At 45.3% G+C, this 25,526-nt stretch overlaps 1 protein-coding gene across 2 annotated transcripts in view; it reads left to right on the forward strand.

The window, feature by feature from the left end:
- The window catches only part of LOC134608846 (sodium- and chloride-dependent transporter XTRP3A-like), a 774,840-nt gene that overhangs the window by 699,644 nt on the left and 49,670 nt on the right, over positions 1–25,526 (forward strand). The window contains exon 10 of one of the 2 annotated variants that reach the window (XM_063452025.1): positions 11,215–11,380. The exons of the other annotated variant lie outside the window; for it this stretch is intronic. Within the exon in view, the coding sequence (XP_063308095.1) occupies positions 11,215–11,380 (166 nt within the window). The remainder of the gene's footprint in view (positions 1–11,214; positions 11,381–25,526) is intronic. 2 annotated transcript variants of the gene reach the window in all.

Raw genomic sequence — 25,526 nt, forward strand, 5'->3', positions numbered from 1 at the left:
AAAATAATTCACTGTAAGCTTTTATCAGTCAGTGTCCTTCACGCGGGTGTCAGGCCTTCAGCGTTTACTCTGCTAACCTCTGCCAGTCCACTTTGCCACTCATATCAGGTGTCACAATAGTGTGCATTTAAAAACAAAAAACTTTTTTCACTGTTATAGATTGAATAGCAGTTAGTTGTCTTCAAGCGGGTGTGTCAGGCATTCAGCGTGTACTCTGCCAACCTCTGCCAGTCCACTTTGCCAGTCATATCTGGTGTCACAATAGCGTGCCTTTAAAAAGAAAAAACATTTTTCACTGTAAGCTAATAGCAGTCAGTGTCCTTCAAGCGGGTGTCAGGCCTCCAGCGTGCACTCTGCCAACCTCTGCCAGTCCACTTTGCCCCTCATAACTGATGTCACAATAGCGTGTCTTTAAAAAGAAAAAACGTTTTTCACTGTAAGCTAATAGCAGTCAGTGTCCTTCAAGCGGTTGTCAGGCCTTCAGCGTGTACTCTGCCAACCTCTGCCAGTCCACTTTGCCACTCATATCTGGTGTCACAATAGTGTGCATTTAAAACCAAAAAACTTTTTTCACTGTTATAGATTGAATAGCAGTTAATTGTCTTCAAGCGGGTGTGTCAGGCATTCATCGTGTACTCTGCCAACCTCTGCCAGTCCACTTTGCCAGTCATATCTGGTGTCACAATAGCGTGCCTTTAAAAAGAAAAAAGTTTTTCACTGTAAGCTAATAGCAGTCAGTGTCCTTCAAGCGGGTGTCGGGCCTTCAGCGTGTAATCTGCCAACCTCTGCCAGTTCACTTTGCCACTCATATCAGGTGTCACAATAGCGTGCCTTTAAAAAGAAAAAAGTTTTTCACTGTAAGCTAATAGCAGTCAGTGTCCTTCAAGTGGGTGTGACAGGCCTTCAGCATGTACTCTGCCAACCTCTGCCAGTGTACTTTGCCACTCATATCTGGTGTCACAATAGCGTGCCTTTAGAAAGAAAAAAAGTTTTTCCCTGTAAGCTAATAGCAGTCAGTGTCCTTCAAGCGGGTGTCAGGCCTTCAGCGTGTATTCTGCCATCCTCTGCCAGTCCACTTTGCCACTCATATCTGGTGTCACAATAGTGTGCATTTAAAACCAAAAAACTTTTTTCACTGTTATAGATTGAATAGCAGTTAGTTTTCTTCAAGCGGGTGTGTCAGGCATTCAGCGTGTACTCTGCCAACCTCTGCCAGTCCACTTTGCCAGTCATATCTGGTGTCACAATAGCATGCCTTTAAAAAGAAAAAAAGTTTTTCACTGTAAGCTAATAGCAGTCAGTGTCCTTCAAGCGGTGTCAGGCCTTCAGCGTGTACTCTGCCAACCTCTGCCAGTCCACTTTGCCACTCATATCTGGTGTCACAATAGTGTGCATTTAAAACCAAAAAACTTTTTTCACTGTTATAGATTGAATAGCAGTTAGTTGTCTTCTAGCGGATTTTTTCAGGCCTTCAGCGTGTACTCTGCCAACCTCTGCAAGTGCACATTGCCACTCATATCTGGTGTCACTATAGCGTGCATTTAAAACCCAAAAACTTTTTTCAATGTTATAGATTGAATATCAGTTACTTGTATTCAAGCGGGTGTCAGGCCTACAGTGTGTACTCTGCCAACCTCTGCCAGTGCACATTGCCACTCATATCTGGTCTCACAGTAGCTTGCATGCATAGTACCACTAATCCAAAAAAAAAAATGACAGGCAGAGGCAGGCCACCCCGCAGGGGCCATTGTGGTCATGGTGCTGTGATTCCCTTTTACCCTAGAATAATGCCCAATTTTCAGAGGCCACGTACCCTGAACTTGAAAAGTTCTGAGGACATAGTTGACTGGCTAACACAGGACACCCAATCTTCTACAGCTTCCGCTCGGAACCTTGACGCACCATCCTCCTCCAGCTTAGCTTTGGGCACCTCTCAAGATACCACTCACCCGCCTGCCGCCACCACCAACACTAGCACCACAGCCGCTTCACTTTATCTGTCAGAGGAATTATTTACAAATCCGTTTGAAGAAATGAGTGATGCGCAACCATTATTGCCAGAGGATGTAGATAACAGGGATATGTCTCAGTCAGGCAGCATTACACACATGGACGTACGGTATGATGATGATGATGTTGTACCCGCTGCTGCTTCCTTTGCTGAGTTGTCAGATACAAGTGAAGCGGTTGATGATGACGATGCGTCCATGGATGTCACGTGGGTGCCCGCTCGGCAAGAAGAAGAACAGGGCGAAAGTTCAGATGGGGAGACAGAGAGGAGGAGGAGACGAGTTAGAAGCAGGGGGAGGTCGTCGCAAGGGGCTAGTGGCACAGTCAGACAGCATGCATCGGCTCCCGGGGTCAGCCCGACAGCACGCCAATCAACGCATGCTGTGTCCACCACCAGAATGCCGTCATTGCAGAGCTCAGCAGTGTGGAATTTTTTTGTGTGTCTGCCTCTGACAACAGCGATGCCCTTTGCAACCTGTGCCAAAAGAAACGTGGGAGTCGTGGGAAGTCCAACACCCACCTAGGAACAACTGCTTTGCGTAGGCACATGATCGCACATCACAAACGCCTATGGGATCAACACATGAGTACAAGCAGCACACAAACTCAAAGCCTCCATCCTCCTCCTGGTCCAGCATCTTCAGCCACGTCAACCACTGCTGTCCTCCTTGCCCCCTCTCAACCATCCGCCACTCCGTCTCTCGCCTTGAGCAATTCCCGCTCATCTGCCCACAGTCAGGTGTCTGTCAAGGACATGTTTGAGCGTAAGAAGCCAATGTCACAAAGTCACCCCCTTGCCCAGCATCTGACAGCTGGCTTGTCTGAACTATTAGCCCACCAGCTTTTACCATACAAGCTGGTGGAGTCTGAGGCGTTCAAAAAATTTGTAGATATTGGGATACCGCAGTGGAAGGTACACGGCCGAAATTTCTTTGCACAAAAGGCAATCCCCAACCTGTACTCGATTGTGCAAAAGGAAGTAATGGCATGTCTGGCACACAGTGTTGGGGCAAGGGTCCATCTGACCACTGATACCTGGTCTGCAAAGCATGGTCAGTGCAGGTATATCACCTACACTGCGCATTGGGTAAACCTGCTGACGACTGCCAAGCATGGAATGCGTGGCTCTGCAGAGGAGTTGGTGACACCGCCATGACTTGCAGGCAGGCCTGCTGCCACCTCCTCTACTCCTCCTACTCCATCCTCTTCCATTATCTCCTCGGCTGAGTCCTCTTCTGCTGCTGTGTCTTGCTCCACATCAACGGCACCTCCCCAGCTCCCAAGGTACTATTCCACATCCCGGATACGGCAGTGTCACACCGTCTTGTGTTTGACTTGCTTGAAAGCAAGAGTCACAAAGGACAAGCACTCCTGTCCGCCCTGAACGCACAGGTGGAAAAGTGGCAGACTCCGCAGCAACTGAATATAGGCAAAGTGGTTTGTGACAACGGAACAAATTTGTTGGCGGCATTGAAGTTGGGCAAGTTGACACATGTGCCGTGCATGGCACATGTGTGTAATCTGATCGTACAACGCTTTGTGCATAAGTACACAGGCTTACAGGACATCCTGAAGCAAGCCAGGAAGGTGTTTGGCCATTTCAGGTGTTCCTACACGGCCATGGCGCACTTTGCAGATATCCAGCGGCGAAACAACATGCCAGTGAGGCGATTTGTGACAGTCCGACACGTTGGAATTCAACACTCCTAATGTTCGACCGCCTGCTCCAACAAGAAAAAGCCGTTAATGAATATTTGTATGACCGGAGTGATAGGACAGCCTCTGGGGAGCTGGGATTTTTTTTGCCACGTTACTGGACGCTCATGCGCAATGCCTGTAGGCTCATGCGTCCTTTTGACGCATGGTGTCAATCCATATCTGCCAAGTGACCCTATGTAGGGGGAACAGTCCCTATTCTGCTCTGTGTCAGTGTGTATCAGGGTCTCTGAGGACAGGTGTCAATCCATATGTCAAGGTGTCAATATGTCATATGTCAGGTGTCAATCCATATCCATTGTGATTTAGGAATGTTAGGTGATTTATGCCCTTTATGGATTAAAACCAGACTCTGCATCAACTGTGTAATTTTCCATGGGAGTTTTGCCATGGATGCCCCTCCGGCATGCCACAGTCCAGGTGTTAGTCCCCTTGAAACAACTTTTCCATCACTATTGGCCAGAAAGAGTCCCTGTGGGTTTTAAAATTCGCCTGCCCATTGAAGTCTATGGCGGTTCGCCCGGTTCGCCGGTTCGCGAACGTTTGCGGAAGTTCGCGTCCGCCGTTCGCGAACCGAAAATTTTGTGTTTGCGACATCACTACTGGTCAGTAATTAATGTTTACACTAAAGATGGATGGTGATGTCCCCGTGGTGTGTCTGTGTCTCAAGAGAATCTAGCTGTAAGGGTTGCGCCCATTTGGGAAGTAAGTTATATATGGATATGTATAAAGAGTCATAAAAAAATGCTAGTCCCTGGAGACAGTGAATGTGTCAGAGAATGTTTTTTTTTTTATGTAGGTACCTTAACTTTGCAATACATTTAGCCTACAGACAGGGCCGGTGCAAGGATTTTTGCCGCCCTAGGCAAAAAATGTTTTGCCCCCCCCCATATGTCCTGCCCACCATGTGACATCACAATGCCCCGCCCATATGCTCTGCCATATGGGCCAACGCCAGTCTTCACAAAGGGTCTTTTATCAGAAAAGACAGTGTGTTTACATTAAAAAGCCTACAGGTACAGGCTATAGACACCAGAACTACTACATTATGCAATAGAGCAGCAGGAAATGCTAGCAGAATACTGTAACGGATCGCCTGGCACCCCGACTTGGTACCTCCGTTAATGGATGCTCCTAGTGCTTCCTGAGGACTCCAAGCACTCTGGCAGACACCATAATCACCGAATCCAAGAAACCTTTAAATTCTCCCAAGCGTATGAATGCTGTAGACCATTGAATAGGAACCATACTAATAGGCTTGTACCCCTAGCAGTCAACTGGAACAGCATACAATAAATCCTTCCCCCAATAATGAGACGACACATCACTTTGAGGTTAAAACAGGAACTCTGGACTGGCTCATCCAGCCTGGCTTTTATTACACTAATTCACATACAGGCCACACCCAGGGGGAGGCATAAAATAACCAATCACATACATGGTTCAGCCCACACATCCCCTCCCCTCAGATAACATTAAACTCAATTATCCGGTACACTTTTTCAGCCAAGTTCTGGATGTACCCCAAAACCCGGGGGTACACCTTTAAATCCAGCATCGCTGGATAGCCCTTATTCAGGGGGACAACATATCCAAAATTCAAGTAATTCGGATGAATGGTTCGGGAGATATGGGGTTCCAAAGATTTGACCGACCGCATGGGTAAAGTATCCGAAAACAGTTCCATGCATTTTGGCCCTGCGGTCGGTCACAAACAAGGGAATGAAAACAGGCGAATTGCCTGTGTTATAGAGCCTGGAGAGGGTTTGAATGAATTCCCTTGTTTGTGGGGTTCTTTCTACCGAACGGCTGGTCATTCGGTAGTTTCTATACGAATTTTTGGAAGTATGGAGGTCTCAGCGGTGTTTGCCTAGTCAAGTGTCCGATTTTAGTTCCAGACACTCGACGGCAAAACACCGCTGTTCGGTAGTTTAAGATGGCCGCCGCCACGTGTTTGTTTCCCGAATGGCGGCCACCCAGAGGACAAAGCATACATTACACTGATTGCCAATTACCCGTTTGCAACATTGTTGCAAACTGTAATTGGAGGCACACTTATTCCTGGGTGGTCTGGTTGTTCGGTAGTTTCACTCAATATAATAAATGGAGTGATTCTACCGAACAATCAGATGAATGCTGCATACATATCCCAGGTTAAACTTAACACACAAATACACATATAATATTACAGGCAGTACACTAGAATATGTAGCACAGTCTTAAGGGGACAGTAGTCCCAAAAGTCCCAATATGTCCATAGATGCTGTTAAAAGGGCCAGTAGCAGCAATATACAGTACAATATGCCCCAAATAACCCAGGGGCCATAGTCAGTAGGTAGGAGGCTAGCAAACAGGCTTCTCCAGGGCCCAGTGGCGAGGTTGATTTCGCCACATTTCTCCCCTTTTCCAAACAGACTAACAGGGTACCTGACCTCTTGCCGGTCAGTGCCCTTGTTAGTCCAGCAGCCCACCCACAAAACAGAAACAGCAGTACAGCCCACCCACATAAAATGGTTACTACACCTGAGTAAGGGAAAAACTTGTCCAGGTCCAGGTGCCTCACCACGGCTGTGTGGGGGACTGGTAGGCTGTTTTGGTGGGTTGCTGAGTGGGCAGAGACCAGCGGTACTCTGCCCTGGTGCCAGCACTACCCCGGGAGTAGTCGGGTTGAAGCTTAGTTGTTGGAGACCGACTGTCTCCCCTTTAAATACACCGCTCTGCTCCTGGAGACCGACTGTCTCCCCTTGAGTTACACAGCTCTGCTGCTGGAGACCGACTGTCTCCCCTTGAGTTACACAGCTCTGTTGCTGGAGACCGACTGTCTCCCCTTTAGTTACACAGCTCTGCTGCTGGAGACTGACTGTCTCCCCTTTGGCTAAACAGCCCTGTCGTGGGGGGGCAGGACCGACCGTCCCTACCCCCTGTGCTGGAAGTGCAGAGACCACTGTCCCATCTGCACAGGTGTGGGGCTTACAGTCTCCCCCTGGTACATTAAGCTGCCGCTGGGGAGAGGTGGTAACCAGCTCCTCTCCCATTAGAACACTCTGCCCATTGATGATCCGCCGCTGGGGAGAGGTGGTAACAATCTCCTCTCCCATGTCTACTTTCAGTCTTTGTGGAGGGAGACCGACTGTCTCTCCTCCCAATTCAGTGTCCTGCTGCTGGGGAATAGAGACTGGGCTCTCTATTCCCAAAAAATCACGCTGCTGCTGGGGGGTAGGACCAACTACCTCTTCCCCCTGTAACTCAGCCTTCCGCTGGGGAGGGAGGACGCTGCTCTCCTCTCCCTGCACTTCACACTGCCTTCCCGGCATATCACTCTGCTGCTGGGGGGTAGGACCAACTACCTCTGCCCCCTGTAACTCAGCCTGCCGCTGGGGAATGGGGACTGGGCTCCCAATTCCCTGCAATTCACACTGCCGCTGGGGAATGGAGACTGGGCTCCCAATTCCCAACAAATCACACTGCCGCTGAGGAGTGGAGACTGGGCTCCCAATTCCCAATAAATCACGCTGCTGCTGGGGGGTTGGACCCACTACCTCTGCCCCCTGTAACTCAGGCGCAGAGACCACGGTCCCATCTGCACTGGTGTGGGGCTTACTGTCTCCCCTTGGTGTGCTAAGCTGCCGCTGGGGAGAGGGGGTAACAAACTCCTCTCCCTTACACACTTTCAGCAGCTGGGGAGCAGGGCTGACCCTCTGTACTCCCTGTAGGCAGGGCGCAGAGACCCCGGTCCCATCTGCGCTGGTGAGGGGCTTACTGTCTCCCCTTGGTGAGCTGCGCTGCCGCTGGGGAGAGGGAATAACAAACTCCTCTCCCTTACACACCTTCAGCCACTGGGGAGAGGGGATAACAGGCTCCTCTCCCTGCACCGTAGACTGCCGCTGGGGAGCAAGAACGGCACCTTCAGCTCCCTGTAACGCACACTGCCGCTGGGGATCTGGGCCGACTGCCCAGCATCCCTGTAGGGCCGGTAGAGAGACCGCAGTCCCATCTCCACCTGCCATCTGTGGGTCTTCCCAGGACCAATCCGTGAGGCCCCTCAACATTTGTGAGTAAGGGCCACCTGCTTCCCCACCTGGCAACTCTGGCTGCTGCTGGGGATCTGGGCCGGCTGCCCAGCATCCCGGTGGGCCCGGTGGAGAGACCTTGGTCCCATCTCTACCTGCCTGTTGTGGTTCCTCACAGGACCAGTCTATGAGGACCCCCACTTCGGGTTCCTCCCGCCGCCTCAGGGAAAGACGGCTAACCTCCTCGGATGCAGCCTCTACTCGGCTGCTGTAACGCTCCTGCTGCTGAGCATATTTCCTCTCTTTCGCCAACCGGAATTCTCGGTCCAGCCTTGTGTTTCGCTCAGCCATGACCTGGTTCCAGATCACCCGGCGTGTCTCCATGGGTATATCATCCCCATACTCGGCCACTCGCTGCCTCACCTCGGCCAGCCAATCATCTCCAGAGCCAGAACCTTCCATACTAGTCTGCTCCCAGGGGCGCTGCACGACTGCTAGCGTTGCCCTCAATTTGTAAATCCAAACGTACTGTGTCTCCGAGCTGCTTTACCTCGCACTAGGACGCCATCCCACCGCTTGCCACCAATGTAACGGATCGCCTGGCACCCCGACTTGGTACCTCCGTTAATGGATGCTCCTAGTGCTTCCTGAGGACTCCAAGCACTCTGGCAGACACCATAATCACCGAATCCAAGAAACCTTTAAATTCTCCCAAGCGTATGAATGCTGTAGACCATTGAATAGGAACCATACAAATAGGCTTGTACCCCTAGCAGTCAACTGGAACAGCATACAATAAATCCTTCCCCCAATAATGAGACGACACATCACTTTGAGGTTAAAACAGGAACTCTGGACTGGCTCATCCAGCCTGGCTTTTATTACACTAATTCACATACAGGCCACACCCAGGGGGAGGCATAAAATAACCAATCACATACATGGTTCAGCCCACACATCCCCTCCCCTCAGATAACATTAAACTCAATTATCCGGTACACTTTTTCAGCCAAGTTCTGGATGTACCCCAAAACCCGGGGGTACACCTTTAAATCCAGCATCGCTGGATAGCCCTTATTCAGGGGGACAACATATCCAAAATTCAAGTAATTCGGATGAATGGTTCGGGAGATATGGGGTTCCAAAGATTTGACCGACCGCATGGGTAAAGTATCCGAAAACAGTTCCATGCATTTTGGCCCTGCGGTCGGTCACAAACAAGGGAATGAAAACAGGCGAATTGCCTGTGTTATAGAGCCTGGAGAGGGTTTGAATGAATTCCCTTGTTTGTGGGGTTCTTTCTACCGAACGGCTGGTCATTCGGTAGTTTCTATACGAATTTTTGGAAGTATGGAGGTCTCAGCGGTGTTTGCCTAGTCAAGTGTCCGATTTTAGTTCCAGACACTCGACGGCAAAACACCGCTGTTCGGTAGTTTAAGATGGCCGCCGCCACGTGTTTGTTTCCCGAATGGCGGCCACCCAGAGGACAAAGCATACATTACACTGATTGCCAATTACCCGTTTGCAACATTGTTGCAAACTGTAATTGGAGGCACACTTATTCCTGGGTGGTCTGGTTGTTCGGTAGTTTCACTCAATATAATAAATGGAGTGATTCTACCGAACAATCAGATGAATGCTGCATACATATCCCAGGTTAAACTTAACACACAAATACACATATAATATTACAGGCAGTACACTAGAATATGTAGCACAGTCTTAAAGGGACAGTAGTCCCAAAAGTCCCAATATGTCCATAGATGCTGTTAAAAGGGCCAGTAGCAGCAATATACAGTACAATATGCCCCAAATAACCCAGGGGCCATAGTCAGTAGGTAGGAGGCTAGCAAACAGGCTTCTCCAGGGCCCAGTGGCGAGGTTGGTTTCGCCACAAATACTTGGTTGTATATGGAGAGGTATTACATAGTTACATTGTTACATAGCTGAAAAGAGACTTGCGTCCTTCAATTTCAGCCTTCCTCACATATGTTTTTGCTGTTGATCAAAAAGAAGGCAAAAAACCTAGTCTGTAGCGCTTACAATTTTGCAACAAACTAGGACAAAATTCCTCTTGACCCCAAAATAGCAGTCAAATGTCTCCTTGGATCAAGCAGCTATTACCACACTAATTAGAAATTATATCCCTGTATGTTATGTTTTTGAAAGTATTTATCCAATTTCAGTTTAAACATCTGTATGGACTCTGATAAAACCTGGGAATTCCATATCCTTATTACTCTTACTGTAAAAAAAACCTTTTCTTTGCCTTAGATGAAATCTCCTTTCTTCCAGCCTAAATGTGTGACCCCGTGTCCTTTGTATAGCACTGTTTATGAATAGATTTCCAGATAATGGTTTGTACTGACCCTGAATATATCTGTATAATGTTATCATATCCCCTCTGAGGCTCTGTTTTTCCAAACTAAAGAGATTTACATTTTTTAACCTTTCTTCGTAACTAAAATTCTCCATTCCTTTTATCAATTTTGTAGCTCGTCTCTGCACTTTTTTTTTAGTGCCATGATATCCTTCTTTAAAACAGGTGCCCAAAATTGCACAGCATATTCAAGGTGTGGTCTTTACAGCGATTTATAAAGAGGCAAAATTATATTTTTATCCTGAGAATTTATGACCCTATTTATACATGACAAAACCTTACTGGCCTTAGTAACTGCAGATTGACATTGCATATTGCTGCCTAATTTGTTGTCTATAACAATTCCCAAATTCTTCTCGTGTGTGGTTATCCCTAATTCAACCATTTATCGTGTAAGTTGCTTGTGCATTCTTGACCCCGAAGTGCATAACTTTGCATTTCTCTACGTTAAATTTCATCTGCCATTTTAGTGCCCAATTCTCCAATCTATCCAAATCCCTCTGCAGCAAAGCAGTAGAAAGAGGGAAGTGCTCATGCCATTTTATAGAACACTGGTGAGACCTCACTTGGAGTATTGTACACAGTACTGGAGACCGTATTGTCAGAATGATATTGATACTTTGGAGAGAGTTCAGAGAAGAGTTACTAAACTGGATTGCAGGATATATATATTTTTTCAATTACCAGTAAAGGTTTAACATGTATAGCTTGGATGAAAGACGAGATAGGGGGGATATTAGTGAAGCATTTAAATACCTAAAGGGAATTAACATAGTAAAGGAGGAGACTATATTTAAAAGAAGAAAAACTACCCCAACAAGAGGACAGTCTTAAATTAGAGGGGCAAAGGTTTAAAAATAATTTCAGGAAGTATTACTTTCAGAGAGGGTAGTGGACTCATGGAACAATCTTCCAGCTGAAGTGGTGGAGGATAACACAGTGAATGACTTTAAGCATGTGTGGGATAGCTATAAAATAAGGCCAGGGACTAATTAAAGTATCTAGAAAATTGGGCAGACTAGATAGGCCGAATGGCTCTTATCTGCCATCACATTCTATGTTGCTAGGTTTCTAAAATAAAAATGTTTGTTTTTACAGGTTTGAAAATGATCTTAAAATAATGAATGGAGTTAAACTAGGCCTGTACTGGAAAATCATGTGGGGATTTGTAAGTCCCTTGCTGATAATAAGTTTGTTTATCTTTTACCTTGTGGATTACATTATGGCAGGCACTCTTCAATATAAAGCATGGGATGCCACTCAGGTACAGTTTTTTTGTCTATTTTCAGAACTAAGTAATCATCTTATAAAAATATCTGTCTGTTTATATTAAACCTTCTAACAATGTGCATGTCTCTGCCTACATTTAAAACAAATGTGGAAATACAAATCAATTAAAACATTCACTAATATGTAACATATATATATATATATATATATATATATATATATATATATATTTATATATATACACACAGGGTGACCCATAAGTCCCTACCCATCAAGCACACAAATACACTGGATACATAAGATATATGGATGGGTAGGGACATACGGGCCACCCTGTATATTTGTATATACGGGTAGTTCCCGACTTTACAAACTAATTGGTTCTCAAGCCTAGTTCATATAGTGAGAGTTCATAAAGTGAGAACTAATTTCCCATAGACCGCAATGTAATAAGCATATGTTCAGTTCCTGACCAAGACATTTTACTATAGAAAACCTAAATTAATAAGCACAAATACAAAATATAGGTATAACAAATGCATATATGTTGTAGGGACATTAAAGAAATACATATCATATTGAATTCTTCATCAAATCATCCTCAATCATTGATACCGGAGAAACTGACGGAAGCCAAGCACAGAGAGATGGACACAGGTTTCTTCAGGAAGGAAGAGATTCTTTATTCGGATCACCGATCGGGACTCAGAGGGACTAATGTCACCAAAATACAACAAGTTCTGAGCCCCGGACAATAGTGCAGGCTCCTTATATAGGCACATAACTCCTCCCATATTAAGCTCCACCTGCACATTCTCTTGACCAATCAATACAAATAAGAATTTACTTCCTGCTTGACCGCATGGCCTGTCCAGCACAATGGAGGAGGGGAATACTACATCCTGTATTCTCGCACATGCTCCGTACACTACTGATCGTATCTTGCCACGTGCAACCAACTGATCGATAAGTCAGCATATGCACGTACACATGCCACGTGGTAATCTCGGCCTACTAAATTTATTTTTACCGAGATTCCACCACATTCCCCCCTTTGATGCCTCTTGATATTTCACAATTACTTGAGGCATCACTTAACCTTTAGTTTGCATACACCTCAGGTTACCATGAACCAGACCAGACTTTTCCTATGATGTGAATCCCTCAACACTCCTCTTCCTGCATTGGTTCTCCCTGATCTAGAGCCTCATATTTATATATGGCCATTATTTGTGCTGCAGCCTTCCTTTCTGCTATATTTTATATCAGGCTTTGCACGGACCTAACTACTAAGGGGATAAGACATGGCAGGAGTAGACACAACATTAAAATCAGTAGGACTCCGCCTACCAATGCCTTAAGCCCTCCAAACTGCTCATACCAGTTACCAAAACAACTACTTGGATTGTACCCTTTCCATACCTGAGTAGGCACATGCGCTAGTTTAACCATATGGCTAGTAAGTTCAGCTATTGCTTGCCCTTCGTCATCTATTTGAAGACAGCAATTGCTCAGGTTAAACTTCCCACATACACCTCCCTCTACTGCCAATAGGTAATCCAAGGCTAATCTATTTTGGTACACTGCTGTCCTCATCTTGGTATTATGCTTTGCTAGAAGATTGAGCGCTTGTGAGGTCTCATTAGTAATAATCTCAACCACCGCCTGTAACCTTATAATGCGGTTGAGCATATAAATTGGGGTTCTATATCCGAAAGTACCATCCTCTGCCCACGTGGCTGGCCCATAATAATCTATAATACGCTGGGGAGGCCATTCATCATCTTCCCAGGCGCCTATCTCTATGGGTCCCCTTTTCTTCCTATGATTCACATCATACACTTTAACACCCAAAGTCTCACCTGTTTCAATAGGTAACAAGAAGAAGGATGGTTTGAGCATACCCAACACACATGCCCCTTCCCAGTCCTGTGGCAACTCCGAATAGGCTTTCTTACCACAGATCCAGTACAAATTTGCTGGGGCTCTCCAACTAGATGTGATGGATAAATCAAACCATACGTCCTTTAAATTGGCATATCTTGCAAACGGGTTAGATGGTTCTGAGACATTTGAAGCTGACCACCAAGTTGTATTCTTTGTATCATCATCATAAGCTTTTTGCCCTAGACAAGTTAATTCTCCTACAGAAGTATTAAACATCATTCCTTTCCTTGCTATGCAAACATAACCTATGATGTAGGTCTTTAATCTCCACTCAGATTTACCTCTAACACTCATCTGGTAATCGGCTTGTGAAGATATTAATTGTTCAACTGCCTCAGAACCGGACATTACCTCCTTTGCTTCCCAAGGCCAGTTGGTAACATTAAGACTACCGGCAATACTTTCGGCTAAATCTATGAACAGGTTTTTAGCGTTATGGGGGATCTTATTATCTATACTCATCTCTTCATAAAACGAATGGAATACCTGATGAGTTTGGGAGGTTACCGTATCGGTCTCTATCCCTATAAACAATACTGTCCCAGGGTCTAAACCCGTCCCGTATATTTGAAACCCAAATAAATTACCATATCTATCTAAGAATTGGTCAGGATTATTTATAAGAATATGGACTGGATTGCATTCCATAGACTTACAGTATGGATTGGTAGGCAACTTAGTCACAATCATATCCTTGTCTGCTGTCTGTCCCCAAGTTGCCCACCCCACACAAGACCAATATGGGCAAAAGTTATATTCTCTATTTGGGCATCTAGGACTCACATACTTATTTTTACTGCTGGGACAAATATATTTATCATTAGACCCATACGTCCTCTCCATCTAAGATCCCCACATACATTCCACGGCTTTCTACCACTTGATATTGCTTTACATGCATCAAATAGCAGAACACCCGAAGAATGTATGGATTCTAACACTGTTTTATTAATTAGGGTCCCCTGAGGATCTCCATTCCTGAGAGTCAAACAAATTGTACGGGGTTGATACTCTGGACTGAAGCACTTAGGTTCTCCTACTCCTAATTGGCACACACTATATTCTATATTTAAATATCTACACCTAGATACATCTCCGTTACATTCATATTGCGAATGCCAAATTAGGGTCTGGGAAATATGGTTACCTGTTCTTGTAGTCTTAATGCATACCTCACAGCTAGGAGTGTCGGTACCTCTTTAGGCTTTATTATGGCCTTATTAGGCTTTATTATGGCCGTCTAAACACTCACTTACCAATCTCTGAAACAATAAAATTTGTAATCCACAAGGTTCCTCGTCACTCCGACTGAGTCGTGCGCTTTAACCGGATCTTGCAGGGATTCTCTGGATCTGATGTAACTTGCCAAGAATCGACCGCTGCTGGTTTAACCCTGGAGTGATGAATCCACGGAGTCACTTCGGCCACTTTTATCGCTGTAGGGGTAGATAAAAGAACAACATAAGGACCTCTCCACTTGGGCCCTAACGGTACATTATTCCACTCTTTAATCCACACTTGGTCTCCTGTGTGGTAACTATGAACAGGGGGATAAATATTCACAGGTAATCTATCTTGTACCCATTTCTGTACCTCCTCCATAGTTTTACCCAACTCTACAACCTGCTGCCGGGTAATTCCTTCTCCCAAATCCCCCCTTAAGTTACCAAGTACGGGAGGTGGGCGCCCATACATGATTTCAAAAGGAGAGAGACCCATCCTTCTGGTAGGTGTACTGCGAATTCGCAACAGAGCTATGGGCAAAAGAACATTCCACTTAAGTTGGGTTTCCTGACACATTTTTGCCAACTGGTTCTTAATAGTTCTATTCATTCTCTTTACTTTACCAGAACTCTGAGGTCTATATGCCGTATGAAGTCTCCACTTTATACCAAGCATATGAGTCAGTTGTTGTAGGCACTGATGAACAAAAGCTGGACCATTGTCCGATCCTATAGAGCAGGGTAGTCCATATCGGGGTATTATTTCTCGTAGCAGGAATCTCACAACTTCTCCTGCTTTCTCTGTACGAGTAGGACATGCTTCTACCCAGCCTGAATAGGTGCACACAACTACTAGTAGGTAGCGATGTCCACCAGATTTAGGCATTACTGTATAGTCAATTTGTAGATCGGACATAGGGAGTCCCCCCATAAACTGAACTCCTGGTGGCTTTACTGGTTCTTGCCTTGCATTATTTTTAGCACACGTTACACATCTTCGCACAATGGCTTGAGTTAAGTTGGACAATCTTGGTATGTAGAAATGTTTTCTGAGAGATTCTTCTGTACTATCTCTTCCAGAATGTGTCCCGTTGTGATAGTTTTGGACAATTTCTACCGCTAGTGATGCTGGAATAACTATTCTCCCATCTTCTAACTGATACCATTTGTTCTCCAAATACTTTCCAGGTTCAGTCTTTAACCACTCTTCTTCTTGAGCTGTATAAATTGGAGTCCATTGAGACAGTGGAGTTGGTATAAGAGCAGCTATATGTTCCACATATTCCTGTCTTCCTGATTCAGCGGCACGCTTAGCTGCATTATCTGCCATCCGGTTTCCTTTAGTTACATCACCATCTCCTCTCAGATGCGCTCGACAATGTATGATTCCGACTTCTTTCGGTTCCCATACTGCTTCCAATAGTTGTAGTATTTCAGCTGCATACTTGATTTCTTTGCCCTCTGAATTCAATAGTCCTCTTTCTTTATACAAAGCTCCGTGGGCATGAGTGGTTAAAAACGCATACTTGGAGTCCGTGTAGATGTTCACTCTTAAACCTTCAGCCAATTGTAACGCTCGTGTCAGTGCTATTAATTCTGCCTTTTGTGCTGATGTTCCTTTTGACAGTGGCCAAGCTTCTATCACCTTGTCTATCGTTGTTACTGCATATCCTGCATAGCGAATCCCTTCTTTCACATAACTACTGCCGTCTGTATAATATTGGACGTCAGGGTTCTGGATGGGCAAATCACGAAGATCTGGTCTACTTGAGAATACTTCATCCATCACTTCCAAACAATCATGTTGACTTTCAGTAGGTTGTGGCAAAAGGGTAGCTGGATTTAAGGTATTGACAGTCTCTAAATGCACTCTTGGGTTTTCACACAACATTGCTTGATACTTGGTCATACGGCTGTTACTAAACCAATGATTTCCTTTGTAATCCAACAACGTCTGTACTGCATGTGGGACTCGTACATAAAGTTCTTGACCCAGAGTGAGTTTATCGGCTTCAGCTACCAGCAGGGCGGCTGCAGCTACGGCTCTTAGACAAGGTGGAAGTCCGCTGGCCACTGCATCCAGTTGCTTAGACATATAGGCAACAGGTCTTTGCCATGATCCCAAGTACTGTGTCAATACTCCCACAGCCATTCTTCTTTGCTCGTGTACATACAGGTAGAATGGCCGTGTGTGATCAGGTAGACCTAATGCTGGGGCACTCATCAAAGCCTTCTTCACATCTTCAAATGCTGTTTGCTGTTCTTGAGTCCATAGGAAGGGGTCGTGTTCTGTACCCTTGATAGCTGCATACAGAGGTTTTGCCAATATCGCGTAACTGGGAATCCATATCCTACAGAAGCCTGCTGCCCCCAAGAACTCTCGCACTTGTCTTCTATTCTTGGGTGTTGGTATTTGGCACACAGCTTCTTTTCTCTCTGGCCCCATTATTCTTTGACCTTCAGAGATATGGAATCCCAGATATTTGACAGTTGGCAGACACAACTGAGCCTTCTTCCTAGACACCTTGTATCCTGCCTTCCAGAGAATGTGTAGTAGATCGTGTGTTGCTTGCTGACATATTTCTCTTGTGACTGCGGCTATCAACAAGTCATCTACATATTGTAATAATACACACTCTCCTGGGATGGACTCGAAATCCAGTAGATCTTGACTTAGGGCTGAACCAAATAGGGTAGGTGAATTTTTAAACCCTTGGGGCAGTCTTGTCCAAGTCATCTGGCGTTTTGAGCCCGTTACAGCATTTTCCCATTGGAAAGCGAAGATACATTGGCTTTCTGCGGCAATTCGGAGGCAAAAGAAGGCATCTTTGAGGTTTAAGACTGTAAAATAGGTAGCCCCGCCCGGAATTAAAGCAAGCAGGTTATACGGATTGGGCACAACTGGATGTATACTAACAACCGCATCATTGACTGCTCTCAAGTCCTGCACAGGGTGATACTCATCTGTACCGGGCTTTTGAACAGGCAGCAATGGGGTGTTCCAGGGGGAAGTACAGAATTTTAGGATACCATACCGTATGAACTTATCCAGATAAGATTGAATATTCTTCTTAGCCTTCTGCGGGATATGATATTGCCGTAGGCTCACTGGATAAACCCCGAGCTTTAGTTCGATTCGAATAGGTGGAATATTGCGGGCCAGTCCTGGTGGGTTGTTCTCTGCCCAAACTCCTGGTATGTTGAATAAGTATTCATCACTCTTAGGGTTTTGGCTAGTCAACGCTGTATAAAGTCGCCACTCTTCTTCCTTTGGTATGGATAATGTCATAATACCTGAAGGTCCATTAAACTTTAAGGATGTTGTTCCGTTTGGTAGGAACGTAATTTGCGCTTGTAATTCGGATAGGAAATCACGTCCCAGCAATTGGACTGGACATTCAGGCATGTAAAGGAATTGATGTTTTACTACGTGGCCTCCCAATGTACAGAGTCGACTTTTAAGAACCGGTTTTGCAGCACTCGTTCCAGTTGCTCCTATTACGGTAATAGTTCTTCCAGATGGAGGAGCAACTAGGTCAGTCACCACCGAATGTTCAGCACCAGTGTCAATCATGAATGCACTCCTTTTTCCCCCTATTGATACATCGACCATAGGCTCCGCTCGACCAAGGGGGATGGAGCCCGGTCGGTATCAATAGTCCTCCATGACCGTGTCAGCCAATCCTACAAAGTCCCTATCTTCTCTATCGCGGGACCTTTGCGCTGCAGGATAGTATCTGTCTTCTCTTACACTTCCTCTATTACCATTACTCCCTCCGGGACCTCCTCTACCTCTCGCTCTGCCTCTAAAATTGCCATATCCTGCCCTGGGTTGGTCTCTCTCGTACTGCTCTCTTTTCGGACACTCGCTTCTCCAATGCCCTTCTTCTCTGCAATACGCGCACTGATTCCTACTCAGGGGTTCCCTATTCCACCTACTATCGCCTCTCTCTTGGCACCGTCTATCTACGCCTGCGATCGCTACCGCTAGCATATCCGCCTTTTTACGCATCTTGCGCTCTTCCTCTTTCTTACTTTCTGATTCCCTATTCATATACACCTTATTTGCTACCTCCATTAGTTGGGTGATGGACATTCCTGCGAACCCTTCTAACTTCTGTAGCTTGCGCTTAATATCTCCGTAAGCTTGGCTGACAAAGGCAGAGTTTACCATTCTGGAATTCTCAGTGTCTTCCGGATTAAAGGGGGTATACAGGCGGTATGCCTCCAATAATCGGTCATAAAAGACACTGGGCGCTTCGTCACTTTTCTGAATCACCTTAACTGTCTTCGACATATTTATGGCTTTCTTCCCTCCGGCTTTCATGCCAGCAATTATAGCGTCTCTATAGGCTTTTAGATGAACCATATCATTGCCATTAACATCCCAATCGGGATCGGTATTAGGATAATGTGTTGCGGCCCATGCTGCTGGATTTGCTTGGTTTAAAGTACGGGCTTCTTCCTCTAGCGCTTTAATGGCCGCTTGGTTAATCCTAGTCCTCTCCTCATTATTAAACAATGTCATTAATAATTGCTGGCAATCAGCCCAAGTTGGATTATGCATCTGAACTATCGAGGTGAACAGGTCGGTCATGGCTTGTGGTTTCTCAGTATACGAGGAATTGTGGGTCTTCCAATTCGAGATCGGTAGTCGTGAATGGGACATATACGAAGACTGGGTCAGCATACACCATTTGACCTACATCATTAAGGTAAGCTGACCCGAGATTTAAACGAAGAGACATCTGGTAATGTTTAGGTCTTTGGGTACCGGTCAGTTGTCAGGTTAGTACAGGGCTTCGTGGAGGGGCGTCGGTTAGGGGTTCCGGTCGGGGGGTAGTAAGACGTGGCTTTATTGTGGGGAAGGCCGGTGAATAGAATATTCCGGGCCGGGCTAGAGGAAGCCTGACCGGAAGCTTGAAGTGGCGCCAAATCAGGATGGGTGGGTTTAACGGGGGGTGGTTCCGGAAGGGAAGGTTTAGTATGGCGTGGGGTGGATTCTGAGCTGGAGGAGGAAGTAGATGGGGACAACGGGGGAGGGGGTGTGGAACTTCCTGTACTTGTATCACTTCCCCTTGCAGAGAAGTAAGGGGGCGGCATAGGGATCTCGGACTCAGGGGGCGTATCCAAAATGGGCGTAACCATGGCCCTAGTGGACAAACGAGTCCTGGCCACCATGAGGCGACATTGCTCCTCGTGGCATATCCGGATCCATCTTGGCGAGTCGTTTACGGCCTGCCTCCAACAATCAATGTATGGAAACTGTCCGTAATGTTCAGGCCTACCTGATACAGCCACATGTACACGCTGTACCAGATTTGGATCTAAACTGCCACGTGGCGGCCATGCCGCAACCAAAGTAGGCCATTCCCTAGTGCACAAAGTGACCAAACGTGCAGTAGACATTTTAACCCGAAAATCACATACTTTAAATCCCTTTTTAAAATTCTTTACCATACAACCTAAGGGATCCGAAATCGTCGACTCCGACGCGCCCATACTTATCAATGGAGCGTCGTTGACAACGAATGCTATACACACGCTCTATTCAACAGTCACACCCGTTTCTTCCGGCAACAGCACCACGTGGTACAGTTACCAAGTGAAACGTACACAATAACACAATAAACACTCAGGGAATTCCCGTACACACACAGCTGTTACACCAGTCACTAAGTAATCGATATTATGCCCTTTGGCGAAACTATACAGTCACCCACGCTATAATTCTCTATATATGAATTACCCGTCTATAACACACCCCAGTAACATCGTCTTTACAAACAGCAGTTACAGTACGGTTAGCATAGGTCAAAGTACAATTTAAGGTCACAATACAATTATTAGTGGTTATGGTGTTAGACGTGCAATAGACGACAATTATTAGTATTTATATACAGTGTCAGTAAATATACAGGGTTATGGTACCGTGCACTATAATACAGCAACACACTATTAACACTCTCGCTAGACGGCAGAGCTCACGCTATCTAACAAGATATACACGTTACTAAACAATCTTTAACACATATGCAATCCCAACTAATCTATTGGCCAGTACCTTGATGGACTACCTAAAACTATCTACATCTGTTTTGGTTAGCCACACTGCCCAAGCACCACATATAGCGAACTAGAGGGCGGAATTTAAGACAGAACCCTTTTAGTCTAATTACTCTATCAAAAGTCTAGTGGGTTCCAAATTTACACGCCTTCCCACTTAGCCAAGATAGGTTGAGAGCCGCTTAGTCTCCCGGTCCCTCCGACCTAGCGAACAAATTGTACACCCTAGAACGCTAGTCTAGACAAGACACCGGTGTCCGGCTAGGGCTATTTACACAGAACCCCGCCTGACTCCAAACCAAATCAAACGGTCTTACTAAAGAGCGTTCGATTGAGCGGTGCGCCTTCGCTCCTTCCCTCCGACAGAGGGGGCAGATTCCATACACAGATTAACCCCTTATGGGCCTACCCAATTGGTATACCCCTAGTGGGTCCGCCGTTTAAAACAGCGGTCGTTTTACCTCCTCGTTCCTGAACCTGAGTTCACACTCATCGACGGGGACACCCCAGCACTTACTACGTAGAGGCCGATGATCTCCTGGACAACAGACCAGTGGCGCCGAGATGAAGGTAGGTCCACGCAGAAGTTCAGGGGTGCAGCCGTAGAGAACGTGGGCAAAGATAGACCGTCTCACGCCTCTGCCTCTCAGCTACCGTTGAACGATGAGCTTCCCGGCCAATGCACCAAATGATACCGGAGAAACTGACGGAAGCCAAGCACAGAGAGATGGACACAGGTTTCTTCAGGAAGGAAGAGATTCTTTATTCGGATCACCGATCGGGACTCAGAGGGACTAATTTCACCAAAATACAACAAGTTCTGAGCCCCGGACAATAGTGCAGGCTCCTTATATAGGCACATAACTCCTCCCATATTAAGCTCCACCTGCACATTCTCTTGACCAATCAATACAAATAAGAATTAACTTCCTGCTTGACCGCATGGCCTGTCCAGCACAATGGAGGAGGGGAATACTACATCCTGTATTCTCGCACATGCTCCGTACACTACTGATCGTATCTTGCCACGTCCAACCAACTGATCGATACGTCAGCATATGCACGTACACATGCCATGTGGTAATCTCGGCCTACTAAATTTATTTTTACCGAGATTCCACCACATCATCATCGTCTTCAATGAAGAGACATGTTACACTTGATGAATGGGGCACCGCACAGTCCTCCCTCAGTTGTTTGGTACTTGTTGAAGACTGCACCTCACTTGTTTCTGGTTCATTTGAGACAGAGCTAGTCACAGCAGCTTTCTGTAGACAAGCTGTGATAGTGGTTTGCTTCCAACACATTCTTTTCATTGTAAATTTCCTTATAGCAGGCATAGGCATTTCCTAGATCTCTAGCAACTTTGGTACTTCTCTCATGGGTTGAGATGCTTCCTTGAGGCCTTTCAAAGTGAAAGAATGAACAGGAGTTTCAGGTGCTGTAACATCTTCTACCTCTTCAACTTCCTCTTGTTCTTCTATATCTAAGAGGTCTTCATTTGTAAGTTCTTCCTTGTGCGCTTCAAGAAGGTCATTTATGTCAGTTGCAGAGACGTCCAGGTTCAATCTGTTGGCAAGAGTAACTATTGCTTCTGTGTTCTGCTGTACATTTTATGCTGGTTCTTCAAACCCTTCAACATTAGTACTAAACAACTGAGGGCAGAGCTTTTTCCAAACACCTTTCATGGTTTTCTCTGAAATTTGGTTCCAGGCATATGCTGTAATTTTTATTGCATCTAAAATATTAAAACATTTTCTCCAAAAATCTTTAAGACTTGGACCTGTCACGTTATCTGTTGCTTTAATCAACATTTCAAATGTCTGCCGAAGGTACAGTGCTTTAAATGTGGCGATACCTCTTTGGTCCATTGGTTGCAAAATGGAAATTGTATTTTTTGGCAAGAATATGATTTTGACATTAGGGTGATGATGTTGAAGAGAGAGTGGATGATCGGGTGCATTATCTACAAGCAGAATTACTTGAAAAGGTATTGATTTATCTTCACAATATTTTTTCACTTCAGGTACAAATAATGTGAGAACCAATCTTCAAATAGTGAAGCAGTAACCCAACCTTTTGTATTGGCTTTCCATACGACTGGCAGTGTGCTTTTCACATTTCCTTTAAGTGCCCTAGGGTTTTCTTCACGATGCACCATCATGGGTTTTAACTTACAGTCTCCAGCCGCATTCCCACCAAACAATAAAGTTAGTCGATCTTTCGCTGGTTTAAAACCGGGCATTGATGATTCTTCTTTTGCAATGTAGCTTCTTGATGGCATGCGCTTCCAAAAAAGACCGGTTTCATCCGCATTGAAAACCTGTGATGGTGATTCATTTCCCTCTTCCAATATTTCAGCCAACTTAGCAGGAAATAATTTAGCCGCTTCTGTATCAGCACTTGCGGATTCTCCAAGGATTTTTATGTTATACCAACCAGCTCTTTTTTTGTACTGATCAAACCACCCACTGCTTGCAGAAAATGTTTCTGCAATGCCTCCTTTTCTTTGTTTCAGCATTTCAAAAAGTGACAAAGCTTTAGAACAAATTGTAGCATAGGTAACGGGCAAATGGAGCCGTTCAGTTTGATCACTTATCCATGCTGTTAAAAGTTTTTCCATATAAGGAATAAGGCTTTCATTTTCCTTGGTTCATATCCAATTAGAATGCAGGGATTGCACATTTTTTATTTCCTTTAAATATTTTTCTCTGTCTTTCAAAATTGTACTCACAGTTGATTTACTTAGTGAATATTTGGTAGCTAATTCTTTAGTGGTTTTCCAGCATCATGGTCTGTTATGATGTTCATTTGTGTTTCTAATGTTATGACTTTTCGTCTTTTGATATTTTCATTACAAGCACCAACTGTAACCTCCTTTCTTTTTGGTGGCATTATGAGTCCTCCTTCTTCACTTTCTTCTTTCTCAACATCCCTCTCTCTTTTATCACTTTCCTTTTCCTTCTTTAATTTCACACCTCTCTTAAGCCTTCCTCCTTCTTCTTTCTCAACGTCCCTCTCTCCTTTATTACTTTCCTTTTCCTTCTTTAATTTCACACCTCTCTTAAGCCTTCCTCCTTCTTCTTTCTCAACTTCCCTCTCTCCTTTATCACTTTCCTTTTCCTTCTTTAATTTCACACCTCTCTTAACCCTTCCTCCTTCTTATTTCTCAACTTCTCTCTCTCCTTTATCCCTTCCCTTTTCCTTCTTTTATTTCACACCGCCTCTCTTACTTTCAGGCTTGCACCTCTCCTTTATCACGTTTTTTCCTCTTTTTATTTTTAGAGCTTTCAATCTCTATTCCTTTTATTTTTTAGTGCTCCTTTTCTTTTTTCTCTTTTTTACAGTATTTTTAGAGCCTTCAAGCTCTACTCCTTCTCCCCTTTCTTCAGGATCTTCAGCCCTCCTCCTGCTCCTTGCTATGTTACCTGCCAAAATATGGCACAATGTCACACACACACTTTATATGGAAAAACAGCTAAAATTACATTTCACAACTTGTCTTTGTCTGTCTACAGGAAGGGGGGTGGGGGTGGAGGGATTAGGGAAAATGCAAGAAGTCCCAAGCACACTCACATCGATCTCAGGCACACACACACACAAACATGTTTTTTTACCTTACCTTACCTCACCTTACCTTTCGTGTGAGAGCTATCAGTTCAGCAGCTTGAGCTGATGCTACTGGGGAAGAACCTGATTCTACAATGATATCAGGTAATTGGACCACAGCATAACCTGTGAGGTATGAGCCGTCAGAGGGTCTGGAACAGGACCCATCAACAAACACAGAAACAACATCAGAATCAGAAAGAGGGGTAGACAGTAGATCAAGGCGGGGTGAGGTCTGCAGGTGGATTGAAGAAAGACAGTCATGTTCGAAAGTTGCAGGGGGAACTGAGTTTGTAGAGGAAAAGGACAGGGAGGAAAGAATGGCATGCAAAATAGTCATGGGACCTGATCCTTGAGGGGTATATTCAATGGTGAGGTTCTGTGAGTTGAGAAGTATGTTTTCATAACCACTAAGACGTTGTGCTGTCATGTGTTGGGTTGTCAGATGTTTAACTAGGTGTTGGACTTGGTGTGATGTGTGTAGGATTGCAGTGTGGCCCAGAGTGATAGTAGCAGCAGTTTCAACAGCCATGGCACATGCCGCCAATGCCCTGAGACAGGTCGGCATTCCTTGCACGGGGATGGGCATGACCTTAGAAAAAATGCTATGGGGCGTAAACCACCTCCATGCTCTTGAGCACACACAGCAGCCATAGTTTTACAGTTGTCCTTAGCATACACATGAAATGGTTTGGTATACACAGGGAGACCCAAAGCCGGAGCTTGAACAATTGACACCTTCAAAACCATTTTTCATGTCTGGGGACCAACAAACAATGTCAGGGCTATCTGAGGAGGTGGACTTTCTGAGCATTGAGTCATAATGGGAACATTCAGGAATCCATTGACGGCAGTAATTAATTATGCCAAGGAAGGTGAGCAACTCCTTCTTTGTGACGGGCATAGGGATTCTTTGAATTGTCTCTATCCTCTTATGACTCAATGGTCTGGTTCCAGCTGCCAGAACAAATCCCAGATAAACAACCTGTGGCAAACATAACTGCATTTTATGTTTTGCGACCTTGTGATCTTCAGTTGCCAGATGCTTGAGCAAACTGATAGTGTCACTAATACATGCAACACGGCTTGGGCTACATATTAGTAAGTCATCAACATATTGTAACAGGACTGAACCATGACTGGGGTGCCATGCCTTGAGAGTATGCTGGAGTACCAGAGAATAAACAGCTGGTGAATCCACATAGCCTTGCGGAAGTCTTGTCCATGTCAGTTGGCGTCCTTCAAAAGTGAAGGCTAGCAACAGCTGAGTCTCAGGGTGTACAGGTATAGAGAAAATGCATTGCTCAGGTCTATAACTGTGAAACATGTGGCGTC

This window comes from Pelobates fuscus, chromosome 4, assembly GCF_036172605.1.
Source record: "Pelobates fuscus isolate aPelFus1 chromosome 4, aPelFus1.pri, whole genome shotgun sequence".
Taxonomy (NCBI): Eukaryota; Metazoa; Chordata; class Amphibia; order Anura; family Pelobatidae; genus Pelobates; species Pelobates fuscus.